The following is a 15,924-nucleotide window of genomic DNA, read 5'->3' on the forward strand; positions in this document are numbered from 1 at the left end:
ATGAGCTCAAAGAAACCCAGCTTGAGGGGAGCAATGTTGGAGCAATGTCTTTGCTATCCTACAAAGTCTATGTTGTTACATTAACGCTAGTTTTCCAGCAGCAGGATGATGATTACACGGTTCAGCTGACCCACAAGAAAGCACAACAAATACTCAGAGGCTTCCAAACCTTAATGAGATGTAGACCACACATTTGTGTATGCTGAGCTCCATGCAGTGAAAATTTGGGGTTAAACAAACAGAAATGTGTTATGTTAGTATTAAGTATCAGTGCAATAACAGTAACTAATCCTACTTGAAAGTAAACAACATAACTCATGTTTCTTTTCATGAAGCCTGCTAATTTCAGTGAAAGCAGTAACAGGCTGCGTGTTATGTTAAAGAAAACATGAAAAAAAGTTATTAATCAAGGGAACACAATCTGGGATCATACTAATACTAATCCATCCTGCTCCTCACATCTCACCTGCCTGCAGGAACTACTCTGATAGCATTTTAAAAAGAGAGTTTGGGACAAATGAAAAAAAAAATAATTTTTTTTAGAACAGAATAAGCCCCATCAGAACAGTCCCCTGCAGCACTTAGCTGAAAGAAGAGTTTGAGTCTTTATCAGGACTTCTTTGAAAGAACAAAATTTGGATCTTGACATTCAGTTACACAAGACTAAATTATGTTGCTTTCTACTTCTCAGTAGTTTGTCATCAAGTATTTAGACAAATTCAGTGCAATTAAGCAAAGTAAACAGATATACTTTTGTATCAGGACATGAAGTTGCACATTATACACTGTAGTAATACAACTTTGATGGATGTTATGGCTCTTTACAGCATAATATGAAAAAAATGCTTCTAAAATTTTAAGAGACTAATATATGATCTTCTGTTCCATCATTCTATAAACAAGCATCTTTATGCCTCATATTTACTGTTCATCTCCTTATGTAACAAATTTAGGTAATGTTAATAACATAACTAGCTGCAATCTAAAGAAGAGGGATGATTTCAATATCCAGACTTCAAGAGACCATAGTGTTAGGAGAATTTGCTTGTAAAACATTCACATCTTTAGGGGACAAGTTTATTAGTAAATTCACTGAAGCGCTGCCTCAAGATTAAAAAAATAAATAAAATCAAACAAACAAAAAAATCTAAATGTCAAGCCCCAGACAGGAGCCACCAAATCAATTTTCTTTGCTGTTCACAAACTGTCACCTTCATGATCCTTGCCCAGCCTAAAACCTACAAGAGGAGAGATCACCGAGCAACCCTGAAGGCTGGTGGGAAAATAACTCACTCAAGAATTCAAAACCAAAATGAATATGCTTGTAAGACTGAGGGCTTACTTCCTAGAAGCCTGCAAATAGGCTCAATGAGTTCTATCTTCATAAACACAACGTGGGTTGCTTAAGTCTACAGTAAAGTATTATTAAGATATTGTAACAGCAATTTATGATCCAAAATGCATACTTGAAAGTAATGTGGACCCATTGAGAGAGATACAAAGTAAACTCCAATCAAATTTAAAAAATCTATGTCTAGGTAATGTACAATGCGTGCTTTAACTAAGAATAGAGGATGAACGAGTCAGATAAGAGCTACTGAGTAGTGGAAAGATTAATATTGACTTCAGCAATTTTGATGATCAATTGGAAGGAAGAATGAAAAAGCTGAGGATTGCTTGCTTAGCAGTATAGCTTCAAAAGGGTTCCTAAACATACCAGTAAAACTACATCAGAAGACGTTACGAGTTGCAAAGCCAAGCTCTTGCATGGTGAGAAATGCCAGGATGAAAGCAGCCCACAATGCTTAATTAACTCAATCCCCTGTGCAAATGTATTACAATGGGTCAATTATGAGCCACACAATGTTTACATCCAAATTTACTGCACAAAGGAGATTGCTATTCAGAGGTATTATTTAACTACCTATTCTTTGTTCAAAAAGAGGCCTTGCAACATGGCAAACTTTCTTCAAACTTTGCTGTGGTAACAGATGTACTTTATTTGCTCCTTAACATTGATGTATTACAACAAAATGTAACCTAAATCTGTCCCCAAGGGCAGATTTGATCTCCAGCTGAATCACAACAGATTAATTTTCTGTATCTTTAGGAAATGGAGAGAATAAGATCTGTTAAGTGGTTCCAATTAAGGAGATGGAAGTCAGAAGAAAAATCTTGGCTTGTGCACTGAGGGACCTAGACCCAATCTCTCAGTGAAGTAGCTGGTGCAGTTCTTCAGATCCAGCTGTAAGCACTCACACTCCACAAACTACAAGATCTCAAATCCCGCATTCAGAACTGAAGAAGACTAAATTAGCGACTACTTTTTAAAAAGAGTCTGGTTTAAGCTGCTTGCCTAAAATCCCAGATTGCAAATGGGAAATATATAGATCAAAGCCCAAGCACAGCGCCTTTCCTACTGAGCAGCCTTGACACGCAGACATCACTCTCTCATCCTGCAATTAATGCCCCTCTTTATTCACTTACAAATGCAGCAACAACTGTTGTGTGTCTCCTTCACTGTACCACCCTGACCCATTCCCAGAGCAGCCCCTCCTTGTGCAATTCATGAGGCAGTGCTTCTACAGAAAGCCCTAAACACGTAATTCAAGTCCGCAGCATAACGCAGAAGCACAGCCAGGTGAGGCTGATATTACAGAGACATTCCACAGCATTCAAAGCTTGTGACTCTACAGCTATTTAAGATGTTGCTTTGTAATATTTTGCTTTAAGTAAATCGTGATTTTTATTAACTACAGTTCATCTGAGACATATTAATGTCTCCCAGTCTTCCTGAACCATCTCCAAACACAGCAGCCCCCTGCATCCTCTCCTCCATGCAACAATTCAACTTGGGACTAGGCGCACAGTCCTAACTCTTGGTTCTTCACTTCCCTCCTTTGTTCTCCAATTTTTCTTACACTTATTCCCAGGCTACGTGCCCAAATAGCATGACTAACCTTTCTTCTACGACCAATTGGGGTCTTGCTGCATTAGTATCTGAATAAGGATGTCTCTCCTTTCATTAGCCCTTTGCCTGAGAGAAGGAGAGAGGGATTTTCTTTTCAGTCACAGTTCTGGGAACTGGACTCAGTTCACCCAAGCCAGTCAGAAGCTTCAGTTCTAGAAGCAGCTGACTACAACTTCACAGAGTTTGTAATTTGGCTTTTTTTTCCCCATTACTGTGAAAACCCAAACAAAAAGAAATCTTTGCCAAATCCCCAATCCCTTTTCAGAAGCAAAGGGTCACTCCATATTCTTAAGAGTCACCAGAACTTTTTTTTTTTTCCTCTCCTCTGGACAGGGACAAACAGCATGCTTTTCTGACCCACCTTCTCAGCAACACAGTCGAAAATTTCTGGGCAATTTTTTTCTCACATGGTCAAAAAAAATTCATTATGGACTACTTCCATAGTAAATACACATAGATGTACATAATGTACATATGATTATAATTAATTATAATCATATATATAATTACATGTAATATAAACTGAAAGTATTATATTTTGGTAAATTATAAACAAATTAAATTATGCCTGGCAATTTCAATTAAAAATCTGGAAGTGACTTCTCTATCTTTACATTGACATTTCCTTTAGGGAAAATTTGCTGTTAAAGGTTGCAGGGAGCGGGAGAAAATAGCCACCTTTGCACAGGTATTGTGTACCTGTATTGTGTACTTTCATCCCACTATCTAACCTTAAAGCAGTTCCATATCGTGAATTTAACCTCAAGTCATCTGATGGGTACGTTCGTCCAAGATCAAAGATAACCAATTCAGTACCTCAATAATGAATTTCTGCTTTCAGGTTTTGGTTTGGTTTCTTGGTTCTCTCCCCGCCCTCCCTTTTTTTTTTAAAGACTAAAATGAACTGTCTTAAGAGAACTTGCACTTTGTCTTAGTACAAATAAATAGAAAATAAGACAATTTTTAAAATCCCAGCTGATCCTATCTGCATTCTGTGCATTTAAGCCAACAGCAAAAGATCATTAAGAATAATAACATTGTCACCAACTTTGGATTCCATCTTTTGCATCCAACTTTAATGCATTTGTCCTTTCTGAAGGCTAATTTAAGACCAAAACAATGCTGCTAACATCTACCTATAACATATACATTATTACTCCTTTAAACTAGCATTGATCTACCTAAAGCTGATCAAGCTACAAATAAAAAGAGATAAAACTGAGATATCTTTCTACCAAAAATACTTTAAAGCACAACTACACGGTATTGTAACACTGATAAGAGTGGAAACCAAATTTTCAATACAAGTTTCTTTAGTTTCTAGCACATTAAATATCTCAATAAAAACTACATAAACTAAGATGTACATAAATATTTCTTTGGATGTGCATAGAGGTAATTTTTTTTCCATTAACAGGAACGGAACATACCAGATAAAATAAGTAGTTCAATAATTTCTGCATCTCCCAGATAGGCAGCAGCATGTAAAGGGGTCCTTTTCTCATTATCCTGTGGTAAGAGGGGGGAAAAAAGGTTTTATTTAAAACAAAAAAAGTATGTTTTAGCATTCTGCATGAGTAATGAAAAAACACTGCATTAAAGTGCATCTTCCAAATACTGTACATTCTATATTTTAGAAAACATTGTTACTCTAAAGATGTTAGCCACATTTGCTGAGACAAGCACACTCCTCCCTATGGAGCTCTGTTTGTTACACCTACAGTCAGCTAGCATGTTCTCCTGACAGACAGACTGACAGATACTCATTGCACCTGAAGATAAACCCATCAGTTAGAAGTCACCATTCACTTGTCTCCAGAAACATGAACTTGAGACTGTCCTACACAGTTTAGAAAAAAGATGTTTCAACTCCATGTGCAACAATTAGCGAGAAACACTTTCTTTGGACAGTTTAAGGTTAATTTCAGCAGTTATTCTCAAAATTGAAAAGAAACGGGAGTGAGCAGAGGCAGAAATACTGAAATTTCAGCTGTTTTGTTTACTGCAGGTGAGCAAAGAGGAGTAGAGATGCAGATCATTCACTCAGCACTGCTGTTTAGTTCAGCCTGATCTCATGTCCTTCTGAAGGCACAAGTAAGCGAGAAAATTTAGGCATGCACAATGTTTGTTGATGGAGATAACATTCACTTATGAAAGACTGGAACAAAATATTTCTCAAACCTTTCAGCATTGGTGTCAATTTCCCTTCATCAGCTTATAGTTAAAACAGAAAAATAAGATCACTTTCAGGTCTTACTGAATGACAGAAATGAACAAGAATCATCTAATTCACTCTTTGGGGTAAGGCTGCTGAAAAATTAGAAAAGAAACCAATCACCACAAGCATCTTGGCTAAAGCCCTGTCTAGATTTCCAGATCTTTCTAGTAGAGCATCAAGTACACTGTGAGGACAAGGGAGGAGGAATCAAGATGACAAGCAGCAAGACGTTGCTATTAATTCAACTGTTGTTGACAACTATGGTAAATTTAATGCACGTTTCAAATGATATTTTTGTGAAGAAACATTCCCTCTCTTGCCAAATCACCTTAATCACTGAATTCCTACTTGAGGGTTAACAGGACTAGCAGCATGCAAGAAGAAAATTCCTCCTAAACTATCTATTCACTGTTTTGTCCCTGCTCAAAAAAGTCCAGATGACACATTCACCATATTATCAATGTTTCCTAACTACAATTTCTGAATTACACACAAGTAATTGAAAACAGAGCAGTACACTCCCGACCCTGAGTACAGAATCAATACTACTTATTTATCATTAACACTACGTCATGCCAGGATGTCTCAACAGCAGGTTACAAATTTATGACAAAAAAAAAAAAAGACATCTCTCATCTAGAGAGATTAAAAAAATAAATAAAAAAGATAGGAAGCACAAGGGAAAAATTAACAAAACAGTAGCCAGCAATTAAAAGCAGTCTTTGTTCCTCCCATCTGCAGATGTTAAGCTAGCACAGCTATCCAATAATTTGTAACCTCGTTTAAGCAGTTTGATAATGCTAAATTATCAAATTACCCACAGCTTAAGAAATATGGCCCACAGTTTAAGAAATGCAGACCTTTCAACCCAAAAATGGGTACAGTATTTTACTGTCTGCAACTCCATTGTAGAAATAGAGAAAATAACATGGGTCATGAATATATCCTTCTGTAGAGAAGGTATTCCATTGAGAAATATTCTTTCTGTTACGAAAAGCCACATACACCTCACTTAAAAGGACAAAACTTATTATCAAAATTTTCACCATATTTGTGCGAGGTTGCCTCTTTTTTTGTTTTCAACATCTTAGTGACAGAAGTCATAAAAGTAACCAGTAGATTTGAATAAAATGGGAGAGAAAGGAGCTGGTTTTGTTTAGAGAAATGCCAACCATTAAATCCCAAATATACACTGATGATCCAAATTTCTGATAAATTCCAGCCACCTTTCCCTCAAATCCCACCTCTACTAATGGGAAGAGTTGAAAATTCTGAAGCTGCCAAGGCACAAACATGAAAACAGCTGAGACAAGTTTTCACTCCAGCGCTCCCATGTTTCCGAGCTACGTGTTTCCAGTCATGCAAATATTTGGGGTTTGCTGCTCTGTGGCAGCAGTGTTTGAAAAGATAAAACTCAAAACCCAACTCCCAGTTCTGCTGGGGTGCTCCCAGCTTGTTATCTCCTGGGCCAGCTCCAGGGCCTGGTATTGCAACTATCCCCAAACCCAGGCAGGGTCTGGGGCAACTGCAAGTATTCTGCGGGCTGAGCTTGCTTTGGCAGAAGCCCTGACTTTTCATCCAGTTTCACAGCTGTGACTTTTTCTCTCTCTCTCTTTTTTTTTTTTTTTTTTAAATTAACTTCTGTGTGGGAAAGTTTTTATTTTAGTAAAAACCTGATTTTTAGACCCTCTTACAAAATCAGAAAATCTGCCTTCAGCAAGCTTTCGTTAGTATGCACAAGTCAGCTTCCTTTAAAAAGGAAATTCTAGTTTTGTTCCACTTGAAGTGAATTTTAATCAATGAATTCAGGATAAAATTAAAGAAAAGTGTGGGTTTTTTTTGTATGCTATTGAAATACTGCTATACAGATCAACTACTTTTTATTTTAAAAAACTAATCATTTGATGAACAACTTTATTCAGCAAATACAAAAGGAAAATGTTTGAGAGCTTTACAGTAAATAAAACTAATCAAGATTTTAGTTTTAAGAAGCAATTTTGTAAGCAGGCATTTGCAGCACTGATACATCATACTAATATAAACAACAGCCCATAACTGCCCTACTGTTGTGTCTGTTTCAACCTAAAAGACACTAAAACAAAAACTTCAAGGAGTTTTGTTCATAAAAGTTGCTGTCCTACAGTAGGAACTATAAATTTATATTTTAATTGGTTGTTGGTTGACACTCACCTGAACATGAGCCAGTAGCATGCCCAGGTGGCCAAGAAGGCCAACAGCATCCTGGCTTGTATCAGGAATAGTGCAGCCAGCAGGACCAGGGAGGTGATCATTTGGCTGTATGCGGCTTTGGTGAGGCTTCACCTCTAGTGCTGTGTTCAGTTTTGGGCCCCTCACTACAAGAAGGACATTGAGGCACTGGAGCATGTCCAGAGCAGGGCTACGAAGCTGGTGCAGGGCCTGGAGCACGAGGCCTGTGAGGAGCGGCTGAGGGAACTGGGGGCGTTTGGTCTGGAGAAGAGGAGGCTCAGGGGAGACCTCATTGCTCTCTACAACTGCCTGAAAGGAAGCTGTGGGGAGCTGGGGGTCGGCCTCTTCTCACAGGTACCCAGTGACAGGACTAGAGGGAATGGCCTCAAATTGTGCCAGGGGAGGTTCAGGTTGGAAACGTGGAGACATTTCTGCTCAGAAAGAGCAGTCAGGCACTGGGACGGGTTGCCCAGGGAGGTGGTTGAGTCACCATCCCTGGGGGTGTTCAAGGAAAGGGTGGATGTGGTGCTTGGGGACATGGTTCAGTGGGTGACAGTGGTTGTAAGGGGGTGGTTGGACCAGACAATCTGGGAGGCCTTTTCCAACCTTAATGGTTCTGTGGTTCTATATTCCTTCCCTCCAAACTTTAATTCCAGATATTGGTCAATACTGTCAAACTAAAAAGTAAAAAATCTCCTTAAGGAATCAATGTTCAGAATGACCATTCTATGTCACAAGACTCTCCCATTATCATATTGTAATGCACCTTTGGATTAAATTACATAAAAGCATATAATCATTCCATTTGTAGTACTTCCTTCTATGTCCCAAGGTTCTCACACATTTTATCTACGCAGGAGTTTCTATATGGATTACAGCATGAGAAACTCCTAAAAAGACCTCATTAAAACCAAATCTGGGATAAAATGACAAGATCTGCAGTGTTAAGAACTTCTTTATAACTCCCCTCGTCTTCAGCAAACCTGGAACAAGGATAATGCCTCCTTTGTGTCATGTAAAATGTTAGACTTTGTCTGTTTCAATAGGTTCTTAAGGGAGCAAAACAATGGACAAATCTAAGATTAAATTAAATAGGCAGCATTCAAATATACTTGTTTGTTGTTGTTGTTTTAAAGAAGTATCATTTGAGATACAATTTATCCCTGTGTGGGTTGTATCTCAGCAAATGACCAACAGGAACTCCCAAGAACACAGGTACAAAATATCTGCAATTCTTTGACAGTGTCAAGTACCACGGGGGTCTCTCCCAGTGCCAAGTCACCAGTGCTGCACTCCAGATTCACCAGAACATCAGTTTTTATTTGCAAATTTTGGCAAATACACCTTTTAGATTATTATTTTATACGGCAGAATAACTCTATCCTAAATAATCTTTTGTTCCTCCACCCAAAAAAGAACACCCTATATTTGGCTCTTATGTTCAAACTTTCAACTACGCAGATTTTAGTTTAAGTGCATAAATCTGTAATTGGGGCCACTAAGTCTTTGGAAGCATGTCTGACAACAAAGTGCTACCTTAAAAACAAATAACTCACTAGAACTTGGAAATGAGTCAGCTGACAAATATTGTCAACTGAAAATAGAAGAAAAAGATAAAAGTATTAGGTTTTCGAAACTTACAAATCTGTAACGAGTAACATTCAGGGTAGGGAGAGGAATTTGTCTGCTATTTCTTTGGATTTTTTCAGTATTTCTTAACTCTGTTTTCAAAATACCATTCCTTAAATTATTCTGACATTGATATTGCAGTTAGAATACAGAAGTCGACATTGTCATAAAAAATAACTTTCTGACTGATATTGGCCAACAGCATTTTTAGAAGCAGAACTGTATTTTCTCCTCATACTTCAAACTTAAAACGTAGCTTCAATACAGTGAGAATACCTAACAAGCCACAATAAAGGTCTGCCTTCTGCATGCTTAAAAACAGGGCGAAAGCATACTGTTAGCCACAAGAATCATACGCATTACGTAGCTAACCTTAAAGTATTGTTTGAAGCCAGATGATAGATACCATCAGAGTGTGAAAAGACTAGATTTGCCACTCAAACTCCATTAATTGTTTGAACAATCAGCTCATTGTACTATTTTCATAAACACTTGTATTACATTCAAAAGGTACATTTCTGAAAGCCCAATACTAATTTTGCTCTCCTCAGGCTTTATCATTAAGCAGTACATTTCAGGACATATCCTCTTTATGCCATCTCTTAGAACAGAGCAAATCTCGACTTCTAAGCAATCACAAAAATTGAAGAGGAATCTTTACCCTTCTGTTCATTACATTAGCAATAATCAGTTGCTCTAGAGACCTTATCTTGTAGGGGAAAATAAATGTCTTTAGTACTAGCAAGGAGGATTGCTTCAGTTGTAAGCTGTCAAAACATGGTGTTCTTCCTAGTTAAGATCTTCAATACCAATTTAATAATGCATGCTCTTTGACTTGGTTCTAGATAACAATCAAAAACTGGCTCACTGTGGAGTAAACCACTAAAACATTTATCTTGTGTTTGCCACCGTTGCTTGGGGAGTCCCTAAAAAATTACATGGCAGTGGTAGTCATACAGTAGGAAAAAAAGAAATTAAGACAGAAGAGAGCTACAAAGCAACCTGGAAAAAGTCACAAAACTAGAATTTTAGGAAAGATCAGGAGTTTATAAAAACATGCAAGTTTCACCCTATGAACACATGTTCCTCAAGAGCATAAGCTCACAGTGTTCTGAACAAGAAAAAATTACCTAAACAGATAATTTTTAATGGATTTACAGTGACACACAAAGTAACTGGCATGCACGTACTTTTAGACTGTTTGAAGAAAAAACTATTAGGTTCATAATTGCTAGGGAGGCATTAACTCTCCAAAATTTGTTTTCCTAATCAAAATCAGTAACTCAGCAACTGTAAATGGATAATCCAAAGAGCTGCCTGGGTTTTGTAGGTGGGCAAATTTCAGAAGCAGGATGAAGGCTTACCTTGTGCCTGGCCAAGTGGGTGAAAAAGGGACAAACCCACACTGAGCAGCATTAAAAGTTGCAGAAATTGACCCAATCTATTCTGATTGTCATTCATGGAAGTGATAACCTCTAAGAATTTTGGCTATAGAAATATTTTAGCTGCATCCACCACACTTTCTCCAAGAGGAAAACAACATTTAGGTAGGTAGCTCTGGAAATGGCCTGACCCACGCCTGGGCAGCAGAGGCTGGTGGCAGCAGGTACCAGTACTTTCTTCAGGGAGATCTCCTCGTAGAGCACAGGCAGAGTTGGGCATTTCCAGAGTCCCAAAGGTGTGATATGAGGCTGGTGTGCCAGTGCCAGCAGGCCATGAGGAGGCTGCCGTGATGTGCGCTCCAGTGGACATGCACTAGGCCTTGTCTCTCAGATCAGAGATGAGCACAACAACAGATGGGCAGGAAACCTCCTTCCCTAAGACACTAAAGTGCCTGATGTGTTGAGTTTCACAGAAAAAAAGTATAAAGGCACCCTTAACTCACTACTTTTAGAGACTATAACAGCAACCAACTGCAACGCACTTCGTATCAGAATGGCCGTCCCCTTTCTTTTCTGGCTACTGGAACTGACCAGGCAATCACGTTTCTTCCCTAGCACAAAACCTGGAGTGTAACTGAAATCTTAAAGAAAAATTGTTGGTCAGACATTTGGGTTTTACCTTTATCTACAAGAACTACGCTGCCTTCTGCACCACACTCCACATCACAAGGATACAAAGACGAATGGGAGATGGGGGAAAAGAATTCATGGTGCGTGGCTCTGCTGTCCAGACATACTCTGCAATCCCAGATAAATCCTCATTTAACCTAATGCCCCCAGGCATTTTTTTAATGGAAATTCTGGATCTGAATTTGAAGCACAAGTTGACAGAGCAGCACTAAAAATGCATGAAAAATAATTTACGTCCCATTCAGCTGAAGATTATTTTATTCCACTCAAATAACAAATCTAATCAAAAAAACCTATCCTCACCAAACCATTATATACAATTCATTCACAAAATCTGATAAACAAAAATGTGCATTCAAAGTTTGGTTCCTTTCCAAAGCATCTGCACAGTAAGAATAATCTGGTAGGAATCATTAGAACTAAGTTTGTGAAGAAAAAAAAAATTCAAGCATTCATGTACGTTATATTGGAACATTCATTTATATTCAACCACCTCTTATTAAAAAATCTTTTTTTTTTTTTTTTTTAAAGTGTAAGGTAGCTCAGATCCAGTGAGCTCTTAAGTTCAAAACAATATTGTTAAGTAACAGTATTTTGGACATCTTTTCAAAAAAATTACTCTTCAAATGTTACATGCTTTACATCAGAAGCATTAAATTGATCTGATGATACAAAACAGTTCAAATGTGACTGTACAGCAGTGAAATCAAAGGTAACACACATAAAAAAGCGAGTCACATCTTGCATAAATAACAGCTATTAAGATTCAACCTGATCTATGATTATGATAGCAGGACACCATGGCCAGCTAAACTCAGTCAGAAAACAAGAGTAAAAATTTCTTGTTTAAATAAACTCCAAAAAAAAATAGTTCAATGTGGTTAAGACATTTAAAAACTGATACTCAGCTCATGAACATGCCTTGTTTTCAAGAAGGCCTTTTTGAAGTTTTTAATTAATCTTCACAAAAATGTTATTAAGAAAACAGCATAAAATTTGTGGAATACAGCATTTTTTTTTCACTTGGCTTATTCCTGCCTACCAACAACAAAAAGGTGTTTTTTTTGTTCTTTTCACAACTTATTACTCCTAAAGGTCAAAAATTATCAATAGCAACACATGAGGACAAAAGGGCTTAGGAGTTTTCTGGTAGGCATCTTTACTTATTAAAGCAAAAATACTGACTTATATTCAAGTATTTCAGGAGACATTTTGAAAACAACAAACATCTCTGTATCTTTCCACTTACGAGCAATTCATCACAAAAATGCTTCTCCATAATTTTTGTGTTTTGAAAGCACTAAGTCAGTGTGCTTTTTGGAAATATGCAACTTCTCATATACTTTCACCTGCGTGTTCCACGCAGGCTTTGTAATGCTCCCATCACTTTTGTAATTCTTGCTACTTAGGTTTTCAAACTCACTTGTGGCACGAGCACAGCTCATAGGAAAAGCCAAACCTAGGTCTCTATTCTATAATATTGTACACATAACTTCTTTTGCCCAAATTATAAAAGCTAGAATTTGTTGTAAGTGAAGTCAACCATCCATTTGGGTATCAAATAAAGAGCTTTGAGCAGGTTTTGTGAGCCCTTCACAAAACCTTTCACTTTGAGTTTATACCATCAAGAATGTGGTTCCATTCAACACTAAAAACTGCCAGTAAATTCTTGCTCAATACATGGAATGAATAAAGAGCTATTCTCTCCCCTTTGCTAAGGTGAACTTGATCTTATGGTACAACTGAGACATTTGGGATTAAATCAGGAATTAAAACAGAGCAACTCTTAGGGCCAAGACTATTTCTTCAAATATTTTTAAATAATAATTTAAATAAATTATTTAATAATTAAATAAATAATTTTAAAATTATTTCTTAAAATATTAGATCATGAAAAAATAAAAAAGTAAAAATAAAACATTGAAATTAAAAAACACCCCCCCAAAACACAAACTTTTAAAGCATTCAAAACTATCCTTTAAAAAAAATGAATATATATATATATATATATTTTTTTTTAAAATGAAAACCTCATGACAGAATATTTTTCCTTGGTTTTCCCCTTCCTAAATGCCAAATATATTATTTGTAAACATCTACATGGAACATGTAGTGGAAAAAAACTACCAGCATTGGACTGTAGTTGCTGGTAAGAAAAATACAATAAATAACTCAAACTGGTTTTGAAAAATAAAGCAGTATGTGAAAGAGAGGGAATTTCCTTCATGAGAGAACACAGTCCTTGTGAAGCACATTATGTAACAGAGCCTGTGCTCGTACAGCAGGCTGAGTAAGGGATAGTGAATGCCTCGTCTCACCCTGTAATCTATCTGTAATATTTGAGGACACAAATAAGAAAATATGCCAAGAGAGAAAACAGTACAATACAGTCTCTGTTTATGCTCCAGGGAAAGATCACACCACACTAGGTAAGGTATGCACATCTCCATCCCAGTTTAAATCCACCACATTATGTCCAGGCCAATGACACTTTTGTTCAGAAAAGCTGGGTTTTCTGCCTTTTTCATTGCAAAGGCCAACATTAGCATGACAACCCTGTACGTGTCTGATGGTCTTCACCTCTGACGGTACATGTCAGGTCTTCACCTCACTAACCTCATTGTCTTGGTGACAAAAAAAAAATAAAATGTGATTTTCAGGTTGCATGTTCGCCGTTAATACCTCTTCTCAGAGTAAGTTAGGCCAGGACAGGGCCAGGAGGGTGATCAGAAGGGCTGGCGCACCTCTGCTATGAAGACAGGCTGAGGGAGTTGGGGTTGCTCAGCCTGGAGAAGAGCAGGCTCTGTGGAGACCTTACAGCAGCCTCCCAGTGCCTGAAGGGGCCTACAGGAAAGCTGGGGAGGGACTCTGTCAGGGGGTGTAGCGATAGGACAAGGGGTAACAGCACTAAGATAAGAGAGGGTAGGTTTGCGTTAGACATGAGGAAGAAACTGTTCACGCTGAGGGCGGTGAGGCTGCTCAGAGAAGCTGTTGGTTCCCCATCCCTCAAAGGGGATGAAATTCATGATCAGGAAGGATTGTAATCAGATAGGGCTTTATTAAACACTGAAAAAAGAACAGACAGACCCCATATGTGAACTCAGGGCCTCATTGCAAAGGAACATCCAAGCTCACTTGCCCTCCAACCTGACACCAGTGTGAGGCTCCCCAGGCCTGGCTGCCTCCTGACAGCCCCACAGGAGCCCTCCTCTCCCCAGGCATTTCTGGGATAGGCCTCCCCGCTAAGTGCAGCAAGAAAATGACACTTTCTCCTTCAAGTTTTTGACATACATCCAACCTTTGCTGGAGTAGATGTAAGGGACTGATTACCGACGGTTCATTAGATATTCCACCAATACGTGAGGCAGCTTTAACCACTTACAGGGCAGAGAAAATTGTTTTTGTTCAAAGGTACTCTGCATATGTTTATATACAGAGTTTTCTCCTGGAAAGTTACTATAAATAATCAGTAAAATCAAGTCCTCTCTTGCTGCTACCAGCAGTGCATTCTTTAAGGACTGTGTCGATGTTGGATGTTAATACGCATTAAGTCCACAGAGTTTTTTTCTTCTCTTTGAGCGGGGATGTTCTGTTCTCACATACCAGCCCTGTGCATGACAGGCACAGCGAGTTCCAGGAGTAACCCCAGTAAGCTGCAACTATTCAAGACCTTGCTGTAAGTTTGTTTTGTAAAAGCAGCAGGAAATGCAAAACTTCAAACACCCTCTGAAGGCTACAAACTTCAGTAAGGTTACGATCACTAAAAGTACTGTGACAAATCAAACATTATCTATAAAATCATTATCGCTAACGAGAATCACAGTGGAGATTCAAACACAGAATTCCTGAAACACATTTGAATTTGATCTAATTATTCATGGCTCTCTAAATCGATGCCAATTTCTCAGTGTTAAAAGAATAACAATGACCAGAACAAAACTTGTCTGTCAAATCCCCAATTACTTTAAAACAAATAGAGTGCACGACCAATAGGGTAGAAGCAGTGCCATGTAGATATCGAAGCTTGTTTGCCCAGTTTAGCAAACATTACAACCACATTAGCATACTGCTAGGCAAGCTTACTAGACCTGATGAGAAGCAGAATATATTAGTGTGACTAGTACACCATACTAACATTAATTCTCTTATTAATTCTTACTAAGTCTCTAAAGAATATTTATTCTTATTTATAAACATATTTTTAAGTTAAGAAGTCCTAACCTATGCAGCGGTACCTTTTGAGAGCTACCATCCACAGAACACACCATGCCAAGCAGCGATCTGTTGGCGTTAGCCAGATCATCCTGTAACTCTGCTGGAGGTTTGTTTATATTCCTCCAATAAAAGTGATAATTCAATTCTTTTGAAAATCTCATTTGCATAGACTAAAAACAGCGCTGCCAACATAAAGCAAAGGTTTATTTCTCTTTGGACTTGCGAGGTTCTGTCCTCAAGGGTTCTGATTCTGAAGGAAGATGCCTAATTAGGCAGGTTTTTATTATAAACATTGTAAATCCGTTTCTGCAGAAGAGGAACTCAACACCATGTGGACGCACTTTATATTGAGGCTGAAAAACATGATTCACTCTCTAAGCCACACTGAAAGGAAATAAGCGATCTGATTATTCATTACAGATGACAGGCCTGAAAAACATTCCACACTAACGAACAGGAAACCTACAACTGTAATAAAGTTAAGTAACAGTAAATAACTACTATATTGCAAAGTTAAATCTTTGAGCAGCTGGTGGATACTCTTAGCAGGATACAGACACAACTTGCCACAAGTTTCCACAACACTTAGAAGAATTAGGTCTCTAGAGCAT

General features: G+C 38.0%; 1 protein-coding gene across 2 annotated transcripts in view; it reads right to left on the reverse strand.

The window, feature by feature from the left end:
- ANKRD28 (ankyrin repeat domain 28) overlaps nt 1-15,924 on the reverse strand; it is a 116,116-nt gene that overhangs the window by 50,690 nt on the left and 49,502 nt on the right. For both annotated transcript variants that reach the window (XM_068674290.1, XM_068674289.1), the window contains exon 3: nt 4,402-4,480. In XM_068674290.1, the coding sequence (XP_068530391.1) occupies nt 4,402-4,480 (79 nt within the window). The remainder of the gene's footprint in view (nt 1-4,401; nt 4,481-15,924) is intronic.

This window comes from Anas acuta, chromosome 2 (assembly GCF_963932015.1).
Source record: "Anas acuta chromosome 2, bAnaAcu1.1, whole genome shotgun sequence".
In the NCBI taxonomy this organism is placed as follows: domain Eukaryota; kingdom Metazoa; phylum Chordata; class Aves; order Anseriformes; family Anatidae; genus Anas; species Anas acuta.